Source organism: Vicugna pacos, chromosome 35 (assembly GCF_048564905.1).
Source record: "Vicugna pacos chromosome 35, VicPac4, whole genome shotgun sequence".
NCBI classification, from domain to species: Eukaryota; Metazoa; Chordata; class Mammalia; order Artiodactyla; family Camelidae; genus Vicugna; species Vicugna pacos.
In genome coordinates this window covers 30,011,639-30,025,274 of record NC_133021.1, presented here as the reverse complement: position 1 = coordinate 30,025,274, position 13,636 = coordinate 30,011,639, and the positions used below count along the sequence as shown (strand labels likewise).

The following is a 13,636-nucleotide window of genomic DNA, read 5'->3' as shown; positions in this document are numbered from 1 at the left end:
TAAAGCTGCTCCTGGATTCAGCTAGCTCTCAAAAATGAATAATTTAAATTACTTTTCTATTGATGATGGCAACACACATTTAAGTTTAACCCTTTCACACCTGTTCACCAGGTGAGTACGTTTTTAAGTTCTTCTTCTCTTGAGAGCTCACCTCTTTAAAAATGTGATTGGTTTCTGATAGGAGTTTAATGGTAACAATAGAAGGAACCCCAGATCTGCTGCTTCTTAAGGTCACGCAGCAAAACAGCAGCTGTTTTTTGAGTGTTGAGATCTGCATCACTGTGTCCCAGAGAGGGGGTCTGAGAGAGAAGGCGAGGGGAGGTCCAGAGCGGGAGGGGGGAGAGTGAAATGTACCAGTGTGCTCAAAAGACTTTGCAAGGTCTTGGCAAATCCATCCCTGGAGGCAGGTGTCTAGGTAGACCATAGAAAGTATGTAGAAATCTTGGAAGCAGAGGTTAAAATAGGCTGTGGTAATTAAATTAGAGGTGGCTGGTGTGCAGTTTCTCCTTCCCCTAAATCAGATATTCACTTAGGTGGAATCGACTGTATCTTTTTTACACAACATATAGAAAAAAACAGATACGTGAAACAGTGAGGTGTGTAGATGCATCACCAACACAGAATGACTGCCAACAACACAACACGCAGAGAGAGGAACAGGTATTAGGAAATGGTTTAATATTGGAGACAGAAGCCAAAAACTGCATCACACAATAACATACGTTACAAAAATAAGTTTGACTGTTTCAACTACACGGTTATGTTCACAATGAGGACAGAAGAATCAGAAAAAACTTTGATCTAAACAGCAAAAAAGCAAACCCCTAAAGTTTTAACTAATACATTTATCCACTTAAAGTGACTGAGTACTTCTAAATCTAATTACCTTATTGTGTAACTGCACAATACAGAATAAAAAGTGAAACTTACCGCTGTATTTTTTTTAAGACAAAATTCTAATGCTAGATATAAGCAAAGGGAAAAAAGAAATCAAGCCAAAGTTTTTAATTCTCAAAAGTAAAGCAACTTTCTTTCTATCAACCAGAAATCAAACTTGAAGTCAGTCATTGTCAGGGGGCCCACTAGAGTAAGCCACAAAAATTTCCTTTTTTTTTTTTTAATCTCCAGTATAAAAAGTTCCACTGGTACAAAATGCATAAGTACAATCAGTTGTAGAAATAGGAAAGCCTGCGTTTTTTTGTTGTTTTTTTTTTGTTTGTTTTTTTTTGGCTCAAATTCCATCAAACAACAAAATCCAAATGCATCAATAAAACAGAAACAATACTCAAATGGTCTTACAGTTTTCACTAGGGTGCATTAACTTTGGCTTTTATCAGACAATATTTAAAAACTATTTTATAATTCTAAACAAAATGATATTAATCTACAAACAACAATTCTCACAGCACAAAAAAACACAAATACATTTTTTTGTATGACATTATTCAAAAAGGTAATGAAACTACAGGTTTTTTTTAAAATTTTATTTCTTCTTGTTAATTAGCACTTAAGATAATAAAAACAGAAACAGTAAAATGAGTCCAGAGTAGCGTAAGCCAAACTAGAACCCCTATGGTGAAAGAAAGATGAACTTGTGACGCCTTTGAGGACTGCCATTTGATCGCAATTCTCTAATTTAGTTTAAAAACGACTATTGTCTACACTTGATTTTTAAAAAAGCAGTTTCCCTGTGTTTTTTTTTTTTTCCTCTGGCACAGGCCCTTCGCACCCTGCAGCTTGTCCCTTCTGATATTAAAAGATAAAGTGAAGAAAAGGACAGCTTGTCTTTGAGGGGGGTTATCTTTTTAACAATGAAATATACCAAAAAAGAAAAAAAAAAAAGGTCTTTCCCCGCCCCCCAAAAGCACTGTCTTGGTTGCCTGCAGAATCAACACCAGCTCTAAGTGCCCACCCTGCGCCTCCGGTCAGGGCAGTGGAGCACGTCCTGCTTCAGTGAAGAAAGGGGGAAAAAAATGCTTAAGATGTATGTGTAATTTATTTAATAAGACATTCTGAACGGAACAGTCTAGGGAATTCAAATGGTGCCGTCCTGTGTTCCCTCGTGTGTGTCTCTGTCCCACCGTCTCATGTATACGAGGGAGACGCGCGTGATAACCTTTCACTGAGCCGCTTGCCGCAGGAAGAACCAAATAGCCCTCGAAGGATGCAGGAAGGCCCCAGGAGTAGTAAACACGTGTGAGGATAGTACAAGTCGTTTCATTGTAAGTGCATGTGCTGTAAGCAGGAAACTTTTTTTTTTTTTTTTTGCATGATTAGAGGCTAGTCCTTTCCATCCCAGGGCTATTGCATCCACACACACATTAAACCAAACGGGGTGGTGGTGAGTGGACAAAGGAGGAAGGAAAGGGAGCCAGCAGTTTCTGAACGCCATTAGAGACAAAGAAGCTTCCAGAAAGGCAGGAGTTTGTGTCGGGGCTGTGGGGATGACTTCGGGGTTTGTCAAGACAGCAAGTCAAAGGAATATGGCACTTTGGAAAGTGGCGGCAGGGGCTGGCGCTAGGTTTTTGGTCAGTGACTGTGATAAAGAACTGAGTTTCACTTGTGTGGTCAGTCCCCTTCAATGCGTTCAATTCAAAATACAGAGGCAGGGAAGGGACTTTCAGCTTCCAAGTCCAGACACCTTGCTTATTCAGAGGTATCCACGGGGGGTCAGAGAATCCCCAACACAATGGCTGAGTAGAAACGTTAATCAGGAGCATTTAAGAAACAAAAGCAAAAATCCCTCCAAAGACTACCCCATCACAGAGCCATTTAGCTGGAAGGTGTATGAAAGTAACTGGCACTACCCTGCATACTGAATTTAAGGTCTATTTAGCTGCTCGAATGTGTCTACCATTCACCTCAGAAGGTTGATCCAGTGAACTGTCTTTAATTAAAACTGAAGAAGGAATTCCAGCAGCAAATTAAGAATTAAAAACAAAAAAACAAAACCAAAAACAACCCGAGGGTTAAAGTACATTTTTTTCCTTCAGCTTTTCCTTGTGGAGTTTTTTTCTTTTGGATCTCACCCAAAGGGTAAAAAAATACTAAAGAGAAAAAACAATTCAAAAAGATATGTAGGGGGTAAAAAAATCCAAATTAGAAACACCCCAAAATCAAACAAAAATGATGACAGTATAAAAAGTTATCAACATTCCAGACAGCTCTGGGTAGAAAGGGTTAAAAGTTCAAAACTTTCTCACCTTAGAGGTTTCCATAGATTATGAAGAAAATACATTGTGAGGTTGCCGTCACAGCATTGATGTGCAGAGTGGTTAAAAAAGTGAGACATGGGCACTTATACAATGTCTTACAAAAAACATTATAGAGAAATAACAAACAATAACAATTTCAGGCAACAAGACCACAGGATAGCAAGTTAACAAACTTTTTAACCTCTTTTTTTTGTTGTTTTTTGTTTTTTAAATATTAGGGATTTATACAAAACACATAATAAAATACCCATGTTATCAAATTACTTCTCACAAGAAACACACTGAAGCTCTAGGAAGGAAGTACCTTTGGAATTTGGCACTATATATTTTCACTTTTTTTCTTTAAAAGAAAAAAAAATCACATTTTGCTGAACACAAACACATCTAAATAGTCCACAATAAAAAAAAAATGACATCAATGCTTTACAAGCCAACACAAAACTTATTCTGGAATAGTTTTTGTTTTTCCCCTCACGTGAAATTTTTTTAAGCGAACTTTTTTTGAAATTCTTTTTTGTTTTAAATAAACCAATTCTAAACGTGTCTTATCAACAAAGAACATTAAGACCATAAGACTCATGATGAAACCACAACTTAATTCACAGAAGCACCAACGTAACACAGTTTACAGTAACCTTTCTCCTGTACATTGAAACAGTAAAAAATATAGGTCATTTCATGTGCATTAAACCATGGATTGTCTAACTGTGAGTCAGTTCAGCAAAAGGTGACACAAATAGGTAGCATTTGCCCCAAAACAGGGTAAATATTTTTCTTATACTAATCTACAAAAAGTGGTTCTATATATATATCTTAATGAGAAAGTGAGCCACCTAAAATGGCCTTATCAAAAAACTTTACACTGCCTGAAAAATGTAAAAACTATTACAGACCTCTAGAGACTTAAAATCAGACAGTTTTTTTCTCAAACTGTTTTTGGAAGTAGTCTGTTAGAAACCAACATTCTGTGTCCCTGGACACATATTGCTATTGTTACCAGTGACCGGGAAGAATGCCAATCCCTGTATAATACTTTCAAGTCTGTTTTATGAAAAGAAAAAAAAAAAAGAAGAAGAAAGAAACATTTTTGCCACAGGTTTTTCTTCTATAATTAATTTGTCTAATAATAAATTTCAGTCTTGCATGAATGCAGCAATGTTTTTCACATTGACTTCCCAGAATTCATAGCTAGATGAGGTCACATGCAAATTTCAAAGGTCAAACTAGATCAAAGGTCAGTAGGAGAACCAAATATGATGTGAGGTCAGAAAGACATCAGAAACAATGACGGGACGATGAAACTGTTTTTTTTGAGACGCCACAGGGACATGCTAGGCAAACGGTGAACTAACGGGCATGAAGATGTCTAGGGAGAAAACAGGAAGAGTAAAAAGTTACACAGAATCTATGCAGCAGCAACAAAAATCACTCTTCAGGGTGCGGGAGAAAAACTAATGCAAATCTTAGGGCATTAGGGAGTCGCGAGCCATCCACGTAATTTGCATTTCTTAAAGTCTTTATCCACAGCACAATGGAACCCAGGAGAATCCATCCGAGAGGGAGAGGGGATGGATTCCGGGTGTTCTGGGGTGAGGGGCTGGCAAGGGATGGGAAAGAGGGTCCAGTTTCAACAAATGTAACATACGGGGAAAGTCAGACGACCGAGCCGTAAACTAGGTAATGGAAGTTACGAACAAAATCATCAGACAGATACAAACAACGAGAGGATAAAGCATGAACTTTAGGCCTAGGGTTCAACGGTGAAAAAAGCCCACTCCTAGAAGGATTCCTCTAGAGACTACTTCAAAAGGATCTAGCTAGCACAGAGAACTGCTCCTTAGGTACCCAATAAGTTAACAATAGGCAATAAATAACTTCCATTATTTCTGAGGCAGTAAAAATTTTGTACAAAAATAGAAATGCTTTTTTTACAAATAAAATTTACAGGCCTGTGGCTTTCTTTTTTATTTATGTATTATTTATGTATTTATTTATTATTAAATTTATCTTTCAAGAAACGTCAAGTATTTTCACTCATTTTTATTTTATTTTTAAACCCTGTAGCTTTAAGAAACAGATCTCTAAATCTTTTTTTTTACATTAATCCTTTCTAAAAACTAAAATAAAACAACAACAAAATAGACAAACCAGTAGTAATAATCTGACCAATAAGTGTCGTTTCTTTGAACCCTAAAATAAAATCCTTCTGATTAAAAGAAACCAAATGTAGTGGAAAGACATTTTGTATTGTTTTAAGTGCTTCTCCTGGCTTTTCTCTTGCGCTAGGCCACCGCCTTAACCTCTACGAACAGCTGGTGCCCCTCCTAAGGGGTGGGCGCAGCCTGGAGGGGTGACTCCTCCAGGCAGTGCTGGGGGCACCAGGGGTCTCAGAATTGCACGTTTGCCTTTGCTTGCCGTTTAAATTCTCAAGATGTCATTTATTTGTGTCTGTGTGTTTTTCTTTTTAAAAAAGCGAAAAAACGAAAACAAAACAAAAAAAGGTAAAAGGAGATTCAAATTGCAAAACAAAGGAGAATACAGTGGCACAACTGGAGGAGGAGTTTACTCGATAGAAACAAGGTAGCCGCAGTGTTACTTATGGCGAACTGGGGAGGGGCCGGGAGGGGGAGATGGAGGCCTTATTGTAAAAATAACCGTCTCTCTTGGTAAAAGTTGGCAATGTGGTCCTCCTCTGCCTTTCCTGTTGAGAACAGGCTGGCTCGTGGGACTTACCCTAAGAAAGCTAAAATAAGAGCAGGGAGCCTCTGGGGTTAGGATCAGTAAGGTTTGCTGTCGTTTTTGGAGCGCTTCAGCTGGACCTTCAAGCGTTTCATGCCAATCTGAAAGCCATTCATAGCCTGGATAGCAGCTTGCGCAGACACTGGATTGTCGTAGCTAACAAAACCTGGAAAACACAAGGGGAAGGAGGGTGGGAATCAAGATGGGGAGAGAGCCGAGGAGGGGCAGGGGTCTCCGGGTCGCTGGATAGTGTAACTGCGAGTGGTAACACGCGCCCATCCTCTGGTCCCGGTTCAGCTCTACCCAGTCCGTGGACTACAGGTTATGGTGGAGGGGCAGCACTGGAAACATCCACTGAGAAGCAGTGGAGACACAGTGAAAAAGCTGGCTGGACTGGTAGTTTGCTATCATGAGAACAAAACCCCTCCGCAGAAAGCTAAAGTCTCAGTCCCTATTGTTTGAGTGAATTGGGTCTCTTTGTTTACTGATTTCAGTCAGATCCATTTGTTTAAGGCCCCTTTGACAGAAACTCCGGTACATCAGTAAGTGGTGCTCACAGAAGCGGTGGCATAAATATTCTAGATCTCGAAGGGCCCCGGAGGCTCACATGCCCCAACCCGGTGAGGTTCAAAGGCAGGACAGTTAAGGGAAGGGCTGGGTAACAGATGTGCTGCCAAAGACCCTGCCTCTTTCTAGTCCAACTCTTAGTGTATGCAGGATGGGGTCAGTCAGTGAATTAGCTCTAGAATAATTTATACTTGATTTTTACCACTTGGCACTATTATTGAGAGGAACCCAGGGACCCAGGAGAAATGCTGGGCCATTCTCCTTAACTTCCATTTTCAAAGCTCTACTGAATTCAGCAGAATGGAAATTGCTACTTTGTATGCCCGAGTCCTAGGGAACAAACAGTCTAAACAGCTCAGGGCTTAACAGCCTTCCTCTCACACTTCCGGGATCTTCCTCTCATTGTGTGACACTCGTGCTCTGGACAAGCACCCGTGCCTTGCCAAGACCCAGGCGCAGCTCTGACCACTCAGTCTGTTTTAACACTGGTTGGGGGGGGGGTCCACGCAAAGGTGTCTTTACTTAACGCTGGAGCTTGTATGGCCCCTGCTTTGTTGTTGAAAGGAAGCTGTCACGCTGATTGGATTTTAGCTCTGACCATGTGCTGTTCAGAAAGTTCTGTATATAGACTAAGTTCTTCCAGCCATGGACGATTAAAGCCAAGGAGAAAATTCCTTCGCAGGTTAGAGGAGGAAGACAGGGACACAAATGTACCTTTAGCAGAGTTCTCGGCTGATAAAAGTGGGCACATAGTATAAGGCAGGACCGATGCTCACAGGCCGGGTGTGTGCAAAGCGGTGGTTTAAGTTTTTGTTAAATCTAATTCCCAATAAATGTGACCTTGAAGATTCTTGTGCTGATTTTCTCCTTTTACTCTAGGTCTTTATCCAGAGGTAGCAAGACGATTAAAGAATGGAGATGGGTCAAGGGCGAGATGACGGATAAGGAAACTGGCCAGGGGCTCAGGATGGAGTGCCGCCTGTGACCAGCACACCCGGGGCCCCGGGCAGGCAGCACACCTAGGCACGGGCTGCTGCCCCTGTTAACACAAACTGAAAACGCAGTGCCAGGTGCTGGACACGGCTGCCTGCCGGTCCTCCCAGCTATGCAGTGGGGCATTATTCTGAAAACTGGTTAAGTGCTTTGTGGGCTGACAGAATCTCTTTTCAAGACAGTAAATATTTTCTCAAAATCAAACCAGGAAATACAATCCTTTTCCAGTCTCCAAACAAGCCCAGCACCTTGTTTAGGGACGAGGAATCCAAATGGCTGGCCCGTAGCCTTGTGCGGGGGCGCTCCCCGCGGTGAGCTCTCCGCGGGACGCGCCCACGCCCGGCAGGATGACTTACTCTCCATTTCACTCGCATGAACCATCACAGGGGCGTTTATATACTTCTAATGGGTTCAGGCTAACAGCCTTTCCACTTGGATAAAAACAGTGACTTTAAATGGCTGATACACTAATTCCTCTACCAACAGAGGCTTCAGGCCTTCCTGGGCAACAGCACAGAAATTAGAAAGACCTTATGATAATGGATTTGAGAAGCCAAGACATTCTCTTTAGACTGGGTGCCCCATTACCGGTCAGCTGAATACCAAGTTTGAGGGTTTGCCTCTCTGAGAACCACCTCCACCTTTGATGTTTTCCTTCCACCACGTACTTCTATTGTACTTCCTCTGGCCCATATCTGTGCTCCTTGTTTTGTGCTACTGTTGGTACCTGCCACCAATGTGAACTGTTCAGCTGGAGGAGAGATTAAAGCAAATGCTGTACCTCAGACTGGGCCAGAACTTGCCAAGTGAGTAGTGTATACACTCTGAATATTCCAGCCGCTAAACTACTTTGGGGACCAAAAGGGTTTAAGAAATGAAAGGAGAAACAGACTTAGTGAGAGTGCTCCTCCTGCTGTAAGACAGTAGTGCAAGCAGTGACTTCGCCTTACTCTCTCAGGGAGCAAAAATCGCCCGGGGGCAGAGTCCAGGCTGCTTGAGGGAGGAGGCTGTGACAGCTCGGGCCACCAAGGAGCTGGGTTTGCCAGCGTGCTGAGAGCACCTGCATCTCCTGTGCACTGCACCCACTCAGGCAGGCCCTGCAGATCCTGCCATCCCAGTTCTAGCTCCTGATCCCAGCATAGTGCAGCATTTCACATCTCTGTGAGCTAAATCAACCCCCCACCCCTGGGCTTGTGGAGCTGTGACATGGCAGGCCCTGAGCACATCCGTACTGTGATGGCACCGGTGAATGTGTTTTTATGTCCATCCGGATGCCCCCAATACAATGTGCTGCCCCCATCCCCAGTGTCTGAGTCACAGTGAACCCGGAAGGCTATGAGTTTGTAGCCAGGTGTCTGCATGCCTTTCTATGCCAGGACAGCCTAAACCACCCCACAGTGTGTAAACTGTACTTCCACCTGGTGACATTTGTGGTTCAAATTATGGGGCCTAAAGAGCTTGCTGTTGCTCTATAATGGAAGAGCACTGGTTATAGGTAGCGAGACGTGCAGCGTGCAGCATCGCCTATGGTGTGGGCACTTCATTTCCCACATCGTTCCTTTTTATCTAGCTCCTTTCTCTCTTTTTGATGAGGTGACTTTGCCCAATCTGCTTACATGGATCCAGGACACATGACACACATTGAAGGCCCCATCCCGCCTCCTAAAATACTGGCCATTGACATTTTCCTTCCCACGACTCCTCACTCGGGAATGCACTGTGCTATTCTAGCTGGGGCTCTTTTTGCATACCAAAGCACTTGCTCAGATTGGTCTGTTTGTCAATGAAGACTTTAGCAGAGATAACATTTCCAAAAGGCATGAACATCTGCAGGATGTCCTGGTCTCCAAACTCCTGTGGAAGGTGGTAAATAAAGAGGTTTGCACCCTCTGGACCTAAAGAGGGGGAAAAAAAAAAACCAGAGTAAGGTATTCTTCGCTTCTCAGTTCCCCACGCCTCTTCTCAGGAACGCTTTAACGACAGATAAGCTAAGCATGTGGCTGTCTCTCATACTGAAAGCGAATGAAAGAGATGGATAAATGTCCAGTGCGGTTAAGTCTTTTAGGACAGGAATCCTCCCTCGCGTTTTCCTGACTTCTGAAGAGACACTGGCTAAGCATGGCTTCCTTTTCACCTGTAATCTTCTGTGGGTCGTGTCTGCTTACTGCACATGAGCACTTATTTTCAGCCGTCCTGGGCATGAAGGTGGCAGTCCTGGGGCAGAGTGGGGGACGAGACTGCAGGCGTGGGATTTTTCCTGGGAGGCCTGAGGTTTGTAGCACATACTGTCCCTTTTAGGAGAGAGTGTCCTGTGTATTCTAAGCAAATTGCAGCAATTTAGAAATAATGGATAGAGCAGTAATGCTGCCTGGATTCCTCAATCATTTACCTAATTATCCATCCAGCTTTGATTTGGCAAATCTCTTAACACACAGTCTAATAATCATCTTAGAAATGACTGGCAATGAGTCAAGACAGGGAAAAATAGGTAGCTGGAGTTTAACAGCTGTGATCAGAATTATACACTGGGCATTAGCCTTGCAAATGAACGCATGAGGTGTAGAAGCCAGTCAAAGACTAAGCAGGGCCCAGCTCTTCGCTCTTAACCATCACTTCCAGAAATACAGCCAACCAGGGCAGAATGAGGAAGATCTGAGCTACACTGCAGAGGTAAGCTCTCCTAACTTCCTTTCCATTTCATTCTCCCATCTCTCTAGCCACCTGTGCAAGACCATCTGCAGGTTAAAGAAAGCAAAAAGGAAGGGATCCAAGTGACGTGATGGAAGGTAATTGTGTTTTGATATGTAACAGGCAAGATTGCATTTCAGGTCAAAGGGTGCTAGGGATAGCTGCCGATCCTTCCCCAGATGGTTCTGGGGAGGCCCCAGGCTGGATGCCCCTAGGATATTCTGGGCATGGTGTCTGGGAGGGAAGGGAGCTCCCAAAACTGGTGAAGTAGCCTCTGCAGCTGCTTCATGGAACCTTAACCGGCTTTCTCGGGAGGAGGAACCGGGATTGGCTGCTCCACTGGGAAGCCCCAAGGAAAGGCTGCAGTGCGTTTCCAAGGGGCTGGGGGAGAGTGGGTCGACAAAAAGTAAAACTGGGGTTGAAAAGAACTTCGTAAAAATAAAAGGGAGAAACCAATTTGCAAAGAAAAGTCAAAGTTTCTTTCCACATACACACACAAAATTGTCAAAGAAAAATGCATTCTAATGAATGGGACTTTTCACAAGGAAATTTTCTTCAGGCAAATTTCTGAAACCACAGAGATGAAGCGTTTCTTTTTTAACTTTCAGCATCGCTCAGTTTCCAGGGACAGATCCATGTTCCAGAGTGAGAGAGGCAGTTTGTACTTAAAGGGACACAATTACAAGGTTTAGGTAAGTCCCCAAATGTTTCCTGTTTTTTTTCTTTAAAGAAACTCTTAAAGTCAAAACTTAGTATGAACAGATACAAAACTCAAACATTGGAAATGGATGTTCTGAGAGCTGCTGTGCCCTAGGGGCCTCTGCAATGTGCACATCAGGCAAATCCAGTCCTACCCAGACTGAATGTTCCTTCTCAATAACAGATCCAAGTGCACAAATGAGGATTAATGGTGCCCAATCTGAACTGTGAAGTCATCTCACCTCCTGAAGCCTGGGGAGGAAATGCAATTTTAATGCACTATGACAGATTACTGGCTATGCCTGGATGGCCTGGCTTTCTTGAATGCTGTGCATTCTGAATGTATCCATGCCAGGTAGGGGACCAAGAAAATAGGAAGAAGGTAAACCCAAGGCGGCTTTGTCTTTTTCTTCGTCAGCAAGAAATACTTGGCTTTTGCAAACTGCCAACATTGTTAACGTTAAAATGAGAAAAGGGTGACTTGATATGTAAAACCTGTTAATATTCAAGTGTAGGCAGCTACTGCCATTGATACCAAGGGTTACAAAACCGACAGCCATTCTTTGAGGGTCCTACCTGTGTAGCTTCCTTCCCTCTCCCTTCACTGAAAACCTGCTGACCAGCTGCGCCTTCCTAAGCCTTCTCCTACTACGTGGGGTTTGAACTTGTTAGCGTGCTCTGTGTGGTGCTGCTGGTCCCAGCTGGTCGGGAACTCATATTTCTCACCTGGCACTTGACCCAGCATAAAGAGCTGGGATGTCCGTATCAGACGGCCAGTGCCTTGTGCAGCGTCTGGTTGGGGCTTGGAGGCTCTGCGCGCGCGCGCGCGTGCGTGCGTGCGTGCGTGTGCGTGTGTGTGTGTGTGTGTGTGTGTGTCTTGCCTCCTGCAAACAGATGATGCTGGGAAGGCGTGAAAGAGGTCAGAGGGCATTTAGGAATGGCAGGAAAGGGGGTCAGCTTTCTTGGACTTAGGTCTCTATAGGGACGCTATCACCCTACAGAAGATTTAGATGCAGAAAATATTAAAACCGTTTTCTCTACAAAGCGATACTGGCTTATTTTTCTGTACACACACACACACACACACCCCAGGGTACATACTCTTTTGATTAAGGACAGAACTATGGGGTAGAACACCTAAAAATCTTCTAGTAGTGGGATTAATTACAGGTTTTTTTTCTTTTTTTCCTTTCCCAGTATGGCCTGCCTTTTACATTATGCTTTAGTTAAACACATTCAGATGGCTTAGATTTCTTGAACATAGGTTACCTGGGTGAGAAGAAGGTGATCAGGAGGGAGGTATGAGAAGAAGGGAGATGATTTAAAAAAACAAAAAGTTGAACAAACACTGCCAACAACAAAATCAAACACTAAAGCATAGGGGGCGGTGTAGCTCAGTGGGAGAGCACGTGCTGAGCACGCACAAGGTCTTGGGTTCAATCCCCAGGACCGCCTCTATAAATAAATAAATAAATAAACCTAATTGCCTCCCCTTCACAAAAAAAGTTAGACAAAAATAATAAAATGAATAAATTCAACTTTAAAAAAACAAAAACAACAAAAAACCCACTAAAGCAAGCTACTGGTATCTTACATATAATATAAATATAAATAAGCTGGAACTGGCAGTATTTATTTTGAACTATTTTACATTAATTCCAGAGGATTAATTATCGCACAAGGAGCGCCTAAAACTCAAGGCATAGAAATTTAGGGCAGTGAGCTGGGGTGAAGCAAGTTGGAAAAATACTGCTTCAGAGCCCAGACTTTATCCTTAAGCCACTAACTAACTGTTGAGCCTGCTGGTGACTGATGTTTTCTCAGCGACACAGGTTACAGAGTTTGCCGTGAGGCCCGGCTGGATGGTGAAGTGACCAACACTCTCTAAAATGCACGTGAGGAAACTGGCCTTCACGGTCCCTTCTGAGGACATGGTTCCCTCACGTGCTCCCTCCTACCACCCTTATTTGTCACCATGGGAGTCGGACCCCATGCAAAGGGACCTCACCACAGGCTTTTCTTTGGGAAGCCATGGTATTTGTGGCCTAGGGTCTTACATGCCTGGGAAAATGCAGTGGTCTGAACAGTTGTATGTATTTTAAAAAATCTACAATAACAGTCACAGCTGAGAGTAAAGAGAAAGTTGAAATCAGGAAATTCAGACTTTCAAATAGCCCTCATTTTTACCACTCTGTTACTAATAAACAGAAAAACCCTTTAAAAAAGAAAAAAAAAAGAGTATCTTTAAAGCTGCATCTCTTTTTACAAATCACAGCTTTACAAAGTAAAATCATTCTATTTGTTATAGAACACCATGTTTAAAGTCAACGTATTTAGACAAAAACCAGTTTGGAGCTATGGGGGTAAGGATAAAGGAGAGGGAAAGAAACTTAAAAGATGTCTTCAGCATACCTCCCTATTCTAATTGCCTTTCCTGAATCTGAAACAAGTCAGAAGGAGGAACATCCCAGGGCAGACTCTGCTTTAAAAACAACTTCAGTCAAGGAGGACTAAACCGAAGGTGAGAAAGGAGGAGTCAGACGCTCCCTGTTTGGACTAACTCATGAACTGTTTTATAATTAGCTTTCATCTATTCTTAGCATGAACTTCCTGTTGTTTATTTTGCCTTAATGGCTGAGAAGCAAGGCAATCCATCACTTAACTTGCTTCCCCAGAAGATCCTTGATTAAACAGAGACCGAGTCAGCCCTAACAGTGGATTTTATCATTAACCTG

General features: G+C 42.8%; 1 protein-coding gene across 12 annotated transcripts in view; it reads right to left on the bottom strand.

Moving 5' to 3' along the window:
* Positions 1–658: 658 nt before the first annotated feature.
* Positions 659–13,636, bottom strand: part of CELF2 (CUGBP Elav-like family member 2) — a 466,579-nt gene continuing 453,601 nt past the window's right edge. For 10 of the 12 annotated variants that reach the window (XM_072955424.1, XM_072955423.1, XM_072955427.1 and 7 more), the window contains 2 exons: positions 9,266–9,409; positions 659–6,120 (listed from right to left, as the gene is read on the bottom strand). In XM_072955424.1, the coding sequence (XP_072811525.1) occupies positions 5,993–6,120; positions 9,266–9,409 (272 nt within the window). In that variant the 3' untranslated portion in view covers positions 659–5,992. The remainder of the gene's footprint in view (positions 6,121–9,265; positions 9,410–13,636) is intronic. The other 2 variants (XM_072955425.1, XM_072955431.1) reach the window with 1 other exon arrangement.